Genomic DNA, 15,077 nt, shown 5'->3' with positions numbered 1-15,077 from the left:
GCTGATGTTAACTCCTGTAATGTGGCTGGAGTTTAATATTTTAATACATCAAATAAATCAGCTTTGTTTCAAACAGACAGTGTTTCGTGTGGTTCATCTCTAAGATGTCATGAACATTTTCCCTTAAATCTGCTCTGGAAATGTATTAAACAGAAGATCAACAATTAAATACGTAGCATCAAATAATTGGGAAAAATCCACTGGGGGCATTCATTTCTCAATTAATTTTGTTCTGGAATGTTCTGCCTGAAAGGGGATGGAAGCAGATTCAGATACATCTTTCTGAAGTGAATTGGATCTCCAGTTGAAGGTAAAGTTAGCAGGGCTCTGGAGAAAGGGGAGGGGAGTGGGGCTGATGGGCAGCTCTTTCAAATGTGTGACTACAACCCCATAAGGCAGCTGTATATTGACAGGAGAAAGGCTGATGTCCAAATTCCCGAGAATAACAAAGGAAGTTGTGATGAACCAGAATAAAACATTGGTTCAGCCTCAACTGGAGCATTGTGGCCAACTCCGGATAGATCGCTACAGGAAGGAGGTGAAGACATTGTAGAGGATGCAGAAAAAAATCATGAGACTGGTTCCAGGGATGAGAAACTTCAGTTATGAGGGTAGATTGGCAAAGCTGGGGCTGATCTCTATAGAGAAGAGGAGATTCGATAGAAATATTCAAAATCAAGAGGGATTTGGACAGAGTAGATCGGAAGAAACTATTCTGATTGGCAAAAAGGTTAAGAAGCAGAGGACACAAATTAAAGGTGATTTGTGAAATAAGCAATGGTGATTTGAGGAAATCCCGTTTCCAGAGTGAGTGGTTAGAACCTGGCGTGCACTGACCCAGTGTGGGGAGGAGGAAGGTTCAAACAAGATTTCAAAACACAACTCGATAACTATCTGAAGAGAAAAAAAAATGTTCAGGGTTATGAGAGAAAGACTGTGCACTGACCGAGGGAGAGGCCAGGGAGGGATAGAGGGTGAGGCCAGGGAGGGATCGAGGGAGAGGCCAGGGAGGGATCGAGGGAGAGGCCAGGGAGGGATCGAGGGTGAGGCCGGGGAGTGACCGAGGGAGAGGCCGGGGAGTGACCGAGGGAGAGTCCAGGGAGGGATCGAGGGAGAGGCCAGGGAGGGAGTGAGGGTGAGGCCGGGGTGTGATCGAGGGAGAGGCCGGGGAGTAACGAGGGAGAGGTTGGGGAGTGGGACTGGCTGTGTCACTCTCTCAGAAAGCTGGTTTGGGTGTGAACACGATGGGCTGAATGACCTCTTTATTTGCTGTCATCATTCTCTAATTGTAGTGAAGGCTCTGAGGAAAAGGGACTAACCGGCAGCTCCTTCAGAGATGATCCTGACCCTGCAATGCAGCTGTACATTGACAGGACACAGTCACAGTGGTCATGCTGAGTATATCCCTCATCAAGGAGACCACTGTGGAATTCTGCAGCCTCTCTATTTCAATAAAATGCTGATTTTCTATTCTTCCCAACAATGCGGATAATCTTTTTCCCCAAATTATACTTTATCATTCCCACGTTCCCATCTACTTACCCGATAGTGTGATGTATTTTCAGGCTGTGTAACTGGTTAAAGCTCTTTCCACACTCAGTTCACTGGAACACTCTCACTCGGGTGTGTGTTTGTCTCGGTGCTTTTCCAGTCACAACTATATCTGAAATCTTATCCCATGGACAGAATAGATGTAACATTGCTCCTTCCACATCCAAAGGCCAGTGATGTTCAGGGCTGTTACGGGGTTTCTTTCAGAGACAAAGTATTGCCAAATCTTTAGTTAATACAAAGACTTGCGATACAGCATCCTGGTGAAAGGCATTTTTAATTGACCAATGTGAGATAAAACTCCTGGAAAATGTGTACAAGGAAGGCCCGAGATGTGTGGATAATATCGGAATGTGGACCGGCCTCTCGATGGGACAGGCAGTGAGAGCAGCTGAGAAATCAGTGGAGAAAGATTGTTCAGAGCGCGGCCAACCCTGAGAACGAGGACGGATAAAAGACAAGACACCTGTAGTGGGAGGAAAAAGACTATTTACTATCCAGGATAAAGTTAATGTACTCGATAGAAACTAGGAGCAGGCCATTCGAGTCTGCTCCACCATTCAATATGATCATGGCTGATCCTCGATCTCAATGCCATATTCTCCCCACACCGCTTGAAGCCATTAAAATCTAAAACAAAAAATCTATCTCTTCCTTGAATATATTCAGTGATTGGGATTCCACAGCCTTCTGTGGTAGACAATTCTATAAGTTCACTACCCTTTGAGTTAAGAATTTTTTCCCTCATCTCAGTCTCATCTGACTTCTGCTTTTGTGGATCATTTCAGTGGAAATGTGCCCTCACTCAAAGGGAATCAGCCACTGGAATTAAAATTGAGAGAGCGGCCAGTCCAACAGCAAGAAACCCTCTGACCCTCCCACTTCACCATCTGTCAGAATGAACATGGTTCAGTCCCGGATGTGATTAACAGCAGCAATAAGAGCAGAATACAACCCCAGTCATCACTTGTGAACTCGCTGGTGTCTCAGCAGGTGGGATGACTGAGTGAATCCCTTCCCACAGTCAGAGCAGGTGAATGGTCTCTCCCCAGTGTGAACTCGCTGGTGTGTCTGCAGGTTCGATGACCGATTGAATCCCTTCCCACACTGAGAGCAGGTAAATGGCTTCTCCCCAGTGTGAACCCGCTGGTGTGTCAGCAGGGTAGGTAAATCACTGAATCGCTTCTCACACTCCGAGCAGGTGAAAGGCCTCTCCCTGTCCCCGCTGTGAATTTGCTGGTGTCTCAGCAGATTGGCTAACTGACTGAATCCCCTCCCACAATTGGAGCAGGTGAACGGCCTCTCCCCAGTGTGAACTCGTTGGTGTGTCAGCAGGGTGGAGGAATCTCCAAATCCTTTCCCACACACGGAGCAGATGAACGGCCTCTCCCCAGTGTGAACTCGCTGATGTGCCAGCAGGTCAGATGAATCTCTGAATCCTTTCCCACACTCTGAGCAGGTGAATGGTCTCTCCCCAGTGTGAATGCGATGGTGTCTCTGCAGACTGGATAACCGAGTGAATCCCTTCCCACACTCAGAACAAGTGAACAGCCTCTCCTTGGTGTGAACCTGCTGGTGTACCAGCAGGGTGGATGAATCTCTGCATCTTTTTCCACACACTGAGCAGGAGAATGGTCTCTCCCCAGAGTGAACTCGACGGTATCTCACTAGATTGGATGAAATACTAAATTTCTTCCCACACACAGAGCAGGTGAATGGCCTCTCCCCAGTGTGAACTCGCTGGTGTGTCAGCAGGTCGGATGAATTAGTAAATCTCTTCCCACACTGATAGCAGGTGAATGGCCTCTCCCCAGTGTGACTGCGTCGATGTGTTTCCAGCTCAGATGGGGATCTGAATCCCTTTCCACAATCCCCACATTTCCACGGTTTTCCCATGGTGTGGGTGACTGCGTCTCGGTGCTTTTCCTGTCACTCTGATGGTAAAATGGGCGATGGTTTTCCCCGTCCTAACGAGTGACTCTGTCAGAGCTTGACGTGAAGTTTCATTTGAGATTTCTTCTGGCAAATCCTCCCCTTTTAATATCCTGTAAAAGGAGTTTACAAATGTCATCACAGTCAGTACAGCTCAGAAACTGAGAACAGACAATTCTAGTTGCTGTGGAACACTCTTTCCTCACTGGTTTAGAGTGAATAATGAATTTGAAACATCATTGCGAGCCATCAAATCAATCAAAATGCTCACAAAGGAGTGGAATTTATCTCCAGATGGACGGAAATCAGAAATAGTGAAATTATCTTCAATTCGGACAGAATTTTAAGAATCCGTGGAACCCCTACAGTGCAGAAAGAGACTATTCAGCCCATCAAATCTGCATCGATGATTCAGATGAATGAACATGGTTCAATCCTGAATGTGATTTAACAGCAGCAAAACAGCAAAATCCAACCCCTGCAACCACTTGTGAACTCGCTGGTGTCTCAGCAGGTGGAATGACCGACTGAATCCCTTCCCACACACAATGCAGGTGAACAGCCTCTCCCCAGTGTGAACTCGCTGGTGAATCACACCAGTCCAAGAGCCATGAAACCTCTCGCAGATAACAGAGCAAAGCACTAAAAACTCTAAACTATAGATGAATGCGCAATAATACTCACCTCTGGAACAATTTCACTGTTTTCAAATTTAAAACCTCCTGCTGGAGCCTGCAGCTGGAAAGATGCCAGAAGCACTGGAGTCGGACAACACTTGCAGTCTTCAAATCTTCTAATTCCCTGTGAAAGGAGATTACAAGTCATGTGTCAACAGTGGTTAGAGATTAAGAGATAAACATTTTTCTTGGTTTGAGATTGCTGTGTATAAATCCTCCCCTTCTAACCGTAAAAGGAGTTTCCAAAATCCATTAGTTAGTCCAGAATATAAATTCATAACATCCTCTCCTTCTGTTTCCCAGCATAGGATTATTTAAGATTGAAATGGTGACATAGGTTGCAGTTCAGACAAGGTCCACTACGATAATTCCTGGCATAAAGAAGTTTGTTTATTAAGGAAAGGTTAACAGGGTGCGTCGATACTCATTGGATTTTAGATAAATGAGAGGAGATCTAACTGAAGCATATATGATTCTGAGGGTACTTGACAGGGTAAATTCGGAAAGGATGTTTCCCCATATCAGGGAATCAAAAATTGCAGGGACAGTTTAAAAAAAGGGACAGAAATGAGGAGAAATTGCATCTCTCAGATGGCCAGTAGCCCGTGGAGTTCTCTCCCCCAGTGGGCAGTGGAGACTGGTCATTGAGTATATTCAAGGCTGTGTTCGCACCGGGAGTTTCACCTCCAAGGGAGTTAAGGGTGAGAGAGGCTGGAGGAAAATTGAGTTATGACAATGAACAGATGAGCTCTGACGAAGGGTCATCCAGACTTGAAACTTTAGCTCTATTCTCTCTCCAAAGATGCTGTCACACCTGAGATTTTCCAGCATTTTCTTGATCAGATGAGCCATGAGTTTATTGAATCGGCAGAGCAACCTTGATGGGTCGAATGGCCTCCTCATGCTCCTAATTCTGATTATATTTTCTTCTGTTATTCGGATGGCCGCACATTCGCCCTGCAGCATCTTCCCTCTCTAAAGAGAGCGCCAATTAACCCGCCCTGTCAGTCAATGAGTCAAACCTTTCCTCTCCTGGTCACCGGGACCCTGAAGCACCGCCGACTGGCCGCGCATGCGCCCTCTGCTCCCTGCTGAACAAAGATGGCGGCCGCGGCACTGGGCCTGATCCCGGATAAAATCCCCGCAGCTGCAAACCCGGGACCGGAAGGTCTTATTCGGACCTTGCAGCCTACAGCAGGTGTTTGTGAAGCCTCCTCTCCCTCCCCACCCTGACTCCCGGCTTCATTCCTCCCTCCCCACCCTGACTCCCAGCTCCATTCCTCCCTCCGCCCCACACACTCTCACCCGTTGAAAAAAGCGACTCCGACACCGGCAGGGCTCCGAACAAAGTGGCATTGCGCATGCGTCACATACAGCACCGCGCCTGCGCAGTGGGCTCCTGTGGAGTGAATAGGGTACTTTCACATCCGCAGGGAATGGTGGTTAACAGCAGCGCCATTGTAACCTCAAACAGTGAATATAAAATAACATTGTTAGCTATTGAGATAAGTTAATTTTAAAAAAACGCAAATTATTGCGAATTGATGATCTGCTATGTTAAATTACTCAAATTCTCCTGTGGGAAGCTTTTACACTGTCTCCTCTCTTTCCCTTTTCCTGCTGCTGACTGTCTGGATTCAATCGCACAGTCACTGGTTCCTCTCGTTCTGTCTCATCCTGATTCTGAATATTCATTGTTTTACAGAATGATACAGATGGATGGAAACCATTCAGCTCAGTATGCCTGTGCTGGCCTTTGGAAGATCTATCCAATAAATTCCACAGCCCTGTTGGCAAAGTCAGAACAATAAGACCACACTTGGAATACTGTGTGCAATTCTGGTCACCCTATTATAGAAAGGATATTATTAAACTAGAAAGATTGCAGAAAAGATTTACTCGGATGCTACCGGGACTTGATGGATTGAGTTATAAGGAGAGGCTGGATAGATGGGACTTTTTTCTCTGGAGCGTAGGAGGCTGAGGGGTGATCTTATCGAGGTCTATAAAATAATGAGGGGCACATATCAGCTAGATAGTCAATATCTTTTCCCAAAGGTAGGGGAGTCTCAAACTAGAGGGCATAGGTTTAATGTGAGAGAGGAGAGATACAAAAGTGTCCAGAGGGGCAATCATTTCACACAGAGGGTGGTGAGTGTCTGGAACAAGCTGCCAGAGGTAGTCATAGAGGCGGGTACAATTTTGTCTTTTAAAAAGCATTTAGATAGTTACATGGGTACGATGGGTATAGAGGGATATGGGCCAAATGCGGGCAATTGGGATTAGCTTAGGGGTTTAAAAAAAAAGGGCGGCATGGACAAGTTGGGTCAAAGGGCCTGTTTCCATGCTGTAAACCTCTATGACTCAAATATATATATGCTCTCGTGAACTGAGAGCTTAATGGAAAAGGTATTCCAGGTTGATACATCTCAGACACATTCACCTGTGTGCAAAGATTGATTGTCCCGTTTATTAAGCATATATTAAATGCTCACTGGAGTGAAACGCAGAGTACCTGTTAGACTTTAATTGGATGATTCTACAGACTGGACAAGCCATGGTAACATTGTGAATAAAGGGAGTGCTCCTGGTGTTAAAGAGTAGATGAATTGTGAAATTACAAAGTAAAGACATTAATATCCTGAAACTTCACAATTATCACTAGGCTGGGATATTGGAGCATGAAAGAATCCCACATACCTATCAGAAGACAGAGACAAAGTCCAATCCTGTTAAAGTCATATCCCTGTTTGACTGTATTAGAGTTCGTAGATTGATCTGGGTTTTATGAATCAGGTCCATATCAGTCTGGCGCTGTGTCTTTGATTTCCAGTGACAGTATGTGGCATCCTTATTAAATTGGCACCACACTATTTAGCCCAGAAATCTGAGGACATCATCAATACAGCCCATTACTTTTAGAATCACCAACTATTCTGAAAGTTTCATTAGTTGTATCTCCTTCACTGGAAACAACTTCTCTGGCAAAAAAAAAATCACCCACCACTCCAAACTCTGAATGATTGGGGATGTTGCTGGTAAGTGTTCGGGACAAATTGCTATTTGTAAGGTGAAGGTAGACCAGCAGCAGGAGTTAGTGAAGAGGGTGATAGTAAGAACCAGGCAGACTGACTCACCAAGCAAGCTGCTTTGGAGGAGATTCCATGGACTTCACCCAAAACATAATCATTGGCACTGGTCTGACAGACTCCAGTTAAACCTGATTTTAAAACTTGTCACGATCCTGACTCTGATGTGACTGTGGTCAGATAGGCCGTAGACCATAGGAACAACTTTCCCTTATGGCTCACAACGAGTAAGGACTGAACAATCCTACAAGGTGGATTGAATTTAACTTGCTGCATTGTGATGTCTTACAAAACAACGAGTTTAGTTTAGGGATTAAATTAGGAAGTGTTTCTCTTTTGATTCATCCTTATGTTCATAATTACTACCGGTGGCTGAGGAAACAGGAGGATGTTCCTCACCACCTGAATCTGTGTCCAAATTAATCTGGCTCTGTGAAATAAAATGTCCAAATGGACACATCCCATCTGAATGATGTTCCCTGGGAAACTTTGCAGGTTGATTATACAGGCCCATTATCCACAGTAAAAGGAGGGAGCGGGTATATCCTAGTAGTTCGCTTGGTGGATTGAAGGTTTTGCAGTCTGAAAAAAAAGAGACCCAGCTTGTCAATCCTTTCCTAGTATCTAGTACCTACACATTTCTGATATAATTATTGTAAATTTTCTCTGTTCCCTTTCTAATGCCTCAACTTTTTTTGGAGTTTAAGAGCCGTGGGGTTATGCTGCAACTGTACAGGACCTTGGTGAGACCACATTTGGAATATTGTGTGCAGTTCTGGTCACCTCACTATAAGAAGTATGTGGAAGTGCTGGAAAGAGTGCAGAGGAGATTTACCAGGAAGCTGCGTGGTTTGGAGGGTAGGTCTTATGAGGAAAGGTTGAGGGAGCTAGGGCTGTTCTCTCAGGAGCGGAGGATGCTGAGGGGAGACTTAATAGAGGTTTATAAAATGATGAAGGGGATAGATAGAGTGAACGTTCAAAGACTATTTCCTCAGGTGGATGGAGCTATTACAAGGGGGCATAACTATAGGGTTCGTGGTGGGAGATATAGGAAGGATATCAGAGCTTGGTTCTTTACGCAGAGAGTGGTTGGGGTGTGGAATAGACTGCCTGCAATGATAGTGGAGTCAGACACTTGAGGAACATTTAAGCGGTTATTGGATAGGCACATGGAGCACACCAGGATGATAGGGAGTGGGATAGCTTGATCTTGGTTTCAGATAAAGCTCGGCACAACATCGTGGGCCGAAGGGCCTGTTCTGTGCTGTACTGTTCTATGTTCTATGGATACACTCAGTCTGCAAGTAGCTGCAGTATTTTAAACATCACCCTCACAAAGGCCTTCCCAATGATGCTAAGGAGTGAGATGTCCCTGTAGTTGTTGCAATCTCCTCTGTCACTGCTGTTTTTGTACATTGTGATGATTTTTGCTTCACGCACGTGGAATGGTTCCTGCCTCCCAGCAGGGAAGGAGGTGGAAACAATAGATGTGACTTTCTGTGTTTGACCAGTTCAGCTGTAATTCCATCCTTGCCGGGAGGCTCTCTCCTTGCTCTGCAATCTATGGCCTTTCGCAGCTCAAATTATGAGGGTTCCTCATCCAACTCAACCATGTCAGGAAGCTGCAGGAGAGTCAAGCAGAGACTGGGACATGTCTGTCCCATGGAGTACGGCTCACAGTCGTATTCAACCCAGCGGGACATCTGTTTACTTGTTGGTGAGAACTTCATCATTTGCTGATTTCAGGGGGGCAACTTTAGTGATTGGAGGACAAAGTGGCCTCTTGATCCCATCATGCACAGCATGCAGATAATCATGCCACAGGCAGTTTGGAATTATTCACACAGGAAGATGCAGTGTTTATTTGCACAGTCTCTTGTTGCTTTTTACACATCTGTCTTGGCTACTTCCAAGTGATGCAGTGTTTCAGCAGGTAGCCTTTGCTTTTTGCTTCAATGACAGAAGTCATCTCTGCTGAGTGGGTCTCAAACCAGTCTTTGTTGTGGGTTCCACCTTTACCAAATGTTGCTTCTGCTGTGTCAGAAATTATTGAACTCAGCGACTTCCCAGTTTCATCAACTTCCCAGTTTCATCAACATCAGTGTTGATTGATGAAGCTTTTATTGATGAGCCTGTTAAATATTTCACTGTTTTGTTCAAAATATTTCATTTTTTGTTTAGGTTCCTTCACAATACAGTTTCCCAATTGTGGTGTCGCTGTGAAAAAGTCAGTGAGAACTAACAGGAAGGATTAATCACTACTTTCTACGGAGATGTTTATCAGTGGAAACTTTCAGACACTGAATTTTGCATCAAAGATCAATTTAAGGTTGAATTTTACTGCAACCAGGTTTCTGTTGAGAATTCTTGAATTAAGGAGAAAGATCACAGATGATGCTTTTAGAAAGGGACGTGCAGCCCTGAAAATCTTGACACCTCCAGAATATTAAACTCCAGCCAGTTATAGGAATGTTAACATCAGAATCACACCTCTGTAATCACTTGTGGACTTGACGGTGTTTCATCAGGTTTGATGACTGAGTGAATCCCTTCCCACACACGGAGCAGGGGAACGGTCTCTCTCCAGTGTGAACTCGCTGGTGTGACTGTAGATTGTTCGAATGAGCAAATCTCTTCCCACACTTGGAGCAGCTGAATGGCCTCTCCCCGCTGTGAACTCTCTGGTATGTCAGGAGGTGGCAGAATCCATTCTCTGTAATCACTTGTGAACTCGCTGGTGTGTCTGCAGATGGGATAACTGAGTGAATCCCTTTCCACACAAGGAGCAGATGTATGGCCTCTCCCCACTGTGAACCCGTTGATGTGTCAGCAAGTTAGATGATTGAGTGAATCCCACTCCCACACATTGAACCAATATTTCTCTTCGGTGTTCACGCAAGGGGACATGAATATAGCTGAGGAGGACACTGGGTTGCAAGGGAGTAGAATAGACAGTATTACAGTTGATAAGGAGGATGTGCAGGATATTCTGGAGGGTCTGAAAATAGATAAATCCCCTGGTCCGGATGGGATTTATCCAAGGATTCTCTGGGAGGCAAGAGAAGTGATTGCAGAGCCTCTGGCTCTGATCTTCAGGTCGTCGTTGGCCTCTGGTACAGTACCAGAAGATTGGAGGTTAGCGAATGTTGTCCCATTGTTTAAGAAGGGGAACAGAGACTTCCCCGGGAATTATAGACCGGTGAGTCTCACTTCTGTTGTCGGCAAGATGTTGGAAAAAATTATAAGGGATAGGATTTATAGTTATTTGGAGAGTAATGAATTGATAGGTGATAGTCAGCATGGTTTTGTGGCAGGTAGGTCGTGCCTTACTAACCTTATTGAGTTTTTTGAGAAAGTGACCAAGGAGGTGGATGGGGGCAAGTCAGTGGACGTGGTATATATGGATTTTAGTAAGGCGTTTGATAAGGTTCACCATGGTAGGCTTCTGCAGAAAATGCAGATGTATGGGATTGGGGGTGATCTAGGAAATTGGATCAGGAATTGGCTAGCGGATAGGAAACAGAGGGTGGTGGTTGATAGTAAATATTCATCATGGAGTGCGGTTACAAGTGGTGTACCTCAGGGATCTGTTTTGGGGCCACTGCTGTTTGTAATATTTATTAATGATCTGGATGAGGGTATAGTTGGGTGGATTAGCAAATTTGCTGATGACACCAAAGTCGGTGGTGTGGTAGACAGTGAGGAAGGGTGTCGTAGTTTGCAGGAAGACTTAGACAGGTTGCAAAGTTGGGCCGAGAGGTGGCGGATGGAGTTTAATGCGGAGAAGTGTGAGGTAATTCACTTTGGTAGGAATAACAGATGTGTTGAGTATAGGGCTAACGGGAGGACTTTGAATAGTGTGGAGGAGCAGAGGGATCTAGGTGTATGTGTGCATAGATCCCTGAAAGTTGGGAATCAAGTAGATAAGGTTGTTAAGAAGGCATATGGTGTCTTGGCGTTTATTGGTAGGGGGATTGAATTTAGGAGTCGTAGCGTTATGTTGCAACTGTACACAACTCTGGTGCGGCCGCACTTGGAGTTCTGTGTGCAGTTCTGGTCCCCACATTACAGGAAGGATGTGGAGGCTTTGGAGAGGGTGCAGAGGAGGTTTACCAGGATGTTGCCTGGTATGGAGGGGAGATCCTATGAGGAGAGGCTGAGGGATTTGGGATTGTTTTCGCTGGAAAGGCGGCGGCTAAGAGGGGATCTTATTGAAACATATAAGATGATTAGAGGTTTAGATAGGGTGGATAGTGATAGCCTTTTTCCTCTGATGGAGAAATCCAGCACGAGGGGGCATGGCTTTAAATTGAGGGGGGGTAGTTATAGAACCGATGTCAGGGGTAGGTTCTTTACCCAGAGGGTGGTGAGGGATTGGAATGCCCTGCCAGCATCAGTAGTAAATGCGCCTAGTTTGGGGGCGTTTAAGAGATCCGTAGATAGGTTCATGGACGAAAAGAAATTGGTTTAGGTTGGAGGGTCACAGTTTTTTTTTTTAACTGGTCGGTGCAACATCGTGGGCCGAAGGGCCTGTTCTGCGCTGTAATGTTCTATGTTCTATGTTCTATGTTCTATGTTCACACTCAGTGCAGGTGAACGGCCTCTCTCCAGTGTGAACTCGCTGGTGCATCTGCAGGGTGAATGATTCAATGAATCCCTTCCCACATTCAGAGCAGGTGAATGGCCTCTCTCCAGTGTGAACTCGCTGATGTGCCAGCAGATGGGACAACTGAATGAATCTCCTGCCACACTCAGAGCAGTTGAATGGTCTCTCCCCAGTGTGAACATGCTGATGTGTTTGCAGGCTGCATAAGCGACTGAATCCCTTCCCACACTCAGAGCAGGTGAATGGCCTCTCTCCAGTGTGAAGTCGCTGGTGTGTCAACAGATTCCATGAGTGAGTGAATCCCTTTCCACACACAAAGCAGGTGAATGGCTTCTCTCCACTGTGAACTCGCTGGTGCATCCGCAGGTTTTTTAAATGAGTGAATCCTTTCCCAGTCAGAGCAGGTGAATGGCCTCTCCCCGGTGTGAATGCGTCGATGAATCTCCAGCTCTGATGGGGAACGGGATTCCTTCCCATAGTCCTCACATTTCCAGGGTTTCTCCATGGCGCCGGTGTCCTTGTATCTCTCCAGGTTGGATAATCAGTTGAAGCCTCGTCCACACACAGAACACATGTACAGTTTCTCCTCACTGTAAATGGGGTGATGTTTATTCAGGCTGTGTAACTGATTATAGCTTTTTCCAGTCAGTTCACTGGTACACTCTCACTGTGTGTGAGAGCCTGTGTGTCTCGGTGCTTTTACAGTCTCACTGATGTTCAAAATATTTTGAAGTAGATTTAAGAGAAAAACATTTCTCCTTCTCAACTCAAAGGCCAATGATTATCAGGACCTGATAAATTGAGTAACTCTGTGAGACCTTGATGTGATGTTTGGTTTGAGATTTCTTACTGAAAATTCTCATTTCCAGATATCCTGCAAAAGAAATTGACAACAGTCATCACTGTCAGTCCAGGATAGAAATTCAGAACAGAAAATTATAGCTTCTATGGAACAATATTTCCTCATTCTTTCCCTCAAAGCTCCATCCCTCACTCTCTCCCTCTTTTCTTACTCTGTTGTACCCATTATACACCCTCCCAATTCTCCTGAAGTTGCTGATTAAGGCTCACCAACAGATCCATGCTCACCGTGTCCTGTCTGGGACACAGAGACCATCTGACAATCTTTATGCAGACTGCTGGCCTATAAGTATGTATACCTTGTGCATCAGAATTTGTAGAGTACAGGATTGTATAATACAGGATGTGTGGCTGGGGGATGTGAAGAAGAATGAGAGGGTGCAGAGGAGATTTACCAGAAGGATAGCAGGGATGAGGGAATTTAGTGACATGGTTAGTTGGAGAATCTAGGGTTGATCTCCTTGCACTAAAGCAGGTTGAGGGCAGAATTCATGGAGCTGTATGAGAGATTGAGACAAGGTGGACAAAAAAAAGCTGTTCCCATTAGCTGATGGGACAAGGACTTGGGAAACAGATTTAAGGTTTGGGAAGACATGAAGGCAGGGATCTGAGGAAGAAATTGTTTACACAGAGCCTAAACAAGATGTTTGAGGGATGGGAGAGGGTTCCTGTGTATTCACTCATGGACCCCACTTTGTTAACCAGCCTCCCATCCATTGACACTGTCTACACTTCCCGCTGCCTTGGCAAAGCAGCCAGCATAATCAAGGACCCCACGCACCCTGGACCTAAGGTCATGCACCAACTAACACAAAAACAGTTTCTTCCCGACTGCCATCTGACTCTTGAATGGACCTACCTTGCATTAAGGTCTTTCTCCGCACCCTAGCTATGACTGTAACACTACATTCTGCACTCTCTCCTTTCCTATGTATGGTATGCTTTGCCTGCATAGTGCACAAAAAACAATATTTTTCACTTTATACTAACACATGTGACAAGAATAATTTTTTAAAAATCAAGTCTCCAGACTCCCCACTCTTCATCCACAGTTTCAGCCGCTCTCCCCTTGTGTTCACCTGCATTTTTCCAGGCTCCCCAGGCTTGTGCTCACTTAAGGTTTCCTGCCACCCCACCCCACTCACATTCACCCAGTGTTTAGGTCCCCTTCTGAACCTGTCTTCACCCACAGTTTCCAGCTCCCCACGCCGGCTTACCCACAATTGGCAGGCCCCACACAATGCTCAATTTGTCAGCAACAGCACCAGACTATGCATGCTCAGAGCACATGCCAATTCCCTATCTGTGCACTGGGTACCTAGAATCAGGGACAGGGACTTTATGGGGTGCTCTGGGTAACTAATGCAGCATTGACAGAGTGAATTTCAGACAGATCATTAGACTGGAGGAAGGTGTGAGTCCAAGGCTCAGCCAAGGAGAAACATTCGGGATAGTTTGGCCAGGGTGGCTTGCGGCAGGGAGGGAAACAGCAGAGGCAGCTGATCAGATTATCTCAATCTGACAAAGAAACTCCATGAGCTCCTCACACTTATTGTTGGAGGTGAGGATGGAGAAATGGGGAACAAAAGGAATGGATTTGTGTTCGGGATATTAAAAAGACCCAATATACTGTGTTCAACATAAAGCTTGTTTATTTGACTTTTATACAGAAAATTAACACGTATTGTTGGGGTTATTAACATCAATGAATACTGTTCAGTCCTAAATGTGATTAAGAAAATCCAACTCTCTCAATCACTGGTGAACTCTCTGGTGTCTCAGTAAGATGGATGACTGAGAGAATCCCTTCCCACACACAGAGCAGGTGAATGGCCTCTCCCCAGTGTGAATGCGTTGGTGGGTCAGCAGGTTGGATGACTGAGTGAACCCCTTCCCACACTGAGAGCAGCTGAACGGCTTCTCCCCAGTGTGAGTGCGCTGATGTACAGTGAGATGAGATGATCGCCTGAACCCAGTCCCACAGTGAGAGCATCTAAACGGTCTCTCATCAGTGTGAACATGTTGATGGCGCATCAGTTCCCTTGTACTTTTATCGCACTTCCCGCAGTCTGGGCATTTAAAAGGTCTCTCGTCTGAGTGAACTTGCAGGTGTGTCAGCAGGTTGGATGAACGAGTGAATCCTTTTCCACACTCTGAGCAGATGAATGGCCTCTCCCCAGTATGAACTAGCTTGTGTGCTGTGAATTGCGATGACTGAATGAATCTCTTCCCACACTCTGAGCAGGTGTACGGTCTCTCCCCAGTGTGAACCCGCTGGTGCACCGTGAGTTCAGATGATCTTCTGAACCCCATCCCACACTGAGAGCACCTGAACGGTCTCTGATCACGGTGAACATGTCG

The 15,077-nt window shown here is 45.7% G+C and overlaps 1 protein-coding gene across 1 annotated transcript in view; it reads right to left on the bottom strand.

The window, feature by feature from the left end:
* Nucleotides 1-2,514: 2,514 nt before the first annotated feature.
* The window catches only part of LOC144484499 (uncharacterized), a 62,398-nt gene continuing 49,835 nt past the window's right edge, over nucleotides 2,515-15,077 (bottom strand). The window contains exons 8-13 of the mRNA XM_078203019.1: nucleotides 14,476-15,015; nucleotides 11,829-12,195; nucleotides 9,973-10,109; nucleotides 9,760-9,919; nucleotides 2,813-3,120; nucleotides 2,515-2,725 (exon numbers count right to left, since the gene is read on the bottom strand). Coding sequence (XP_078059145.1) covers nucleotides 2,515-2,725; nucleotides 2,813-3,120; nucleotides 9,760-9,919; nucleotides 9,973-10,109; nucleotides 11,829-12,195; nucleotides 14,476-15,015 — 1,723 coding nt within the window. The remainder of the gene's footprint in view (nucleotides 2,726-2,812; nucleotides 3,121-9,759; nucleotides 9,920-9,972; nucleotides 10,110-11,828; nucleotides 12,196-14,475; nucleotides 15,016-15,077) is intronic.

Source organism: Mustelus asterias, unplaced genomic scaffold (genome assembly GCF_964213995.1).
Source record: "Mustelus asterias unplaced genomic scaffold, sMusAst1.hap1.1 HAP1_SCAFFOLD_113, whole genome shotgun sequence".
Taxonomy (NCBI): Eukaryota; Metazoa; Chordata; class Chondrichthyes; order Carcharhiniformes; family Triakidae; genus Mustelus; species Mustelus asterias.
This window is presented reverse-complemented; position numbering and strand designations above follow the sequence as displayed.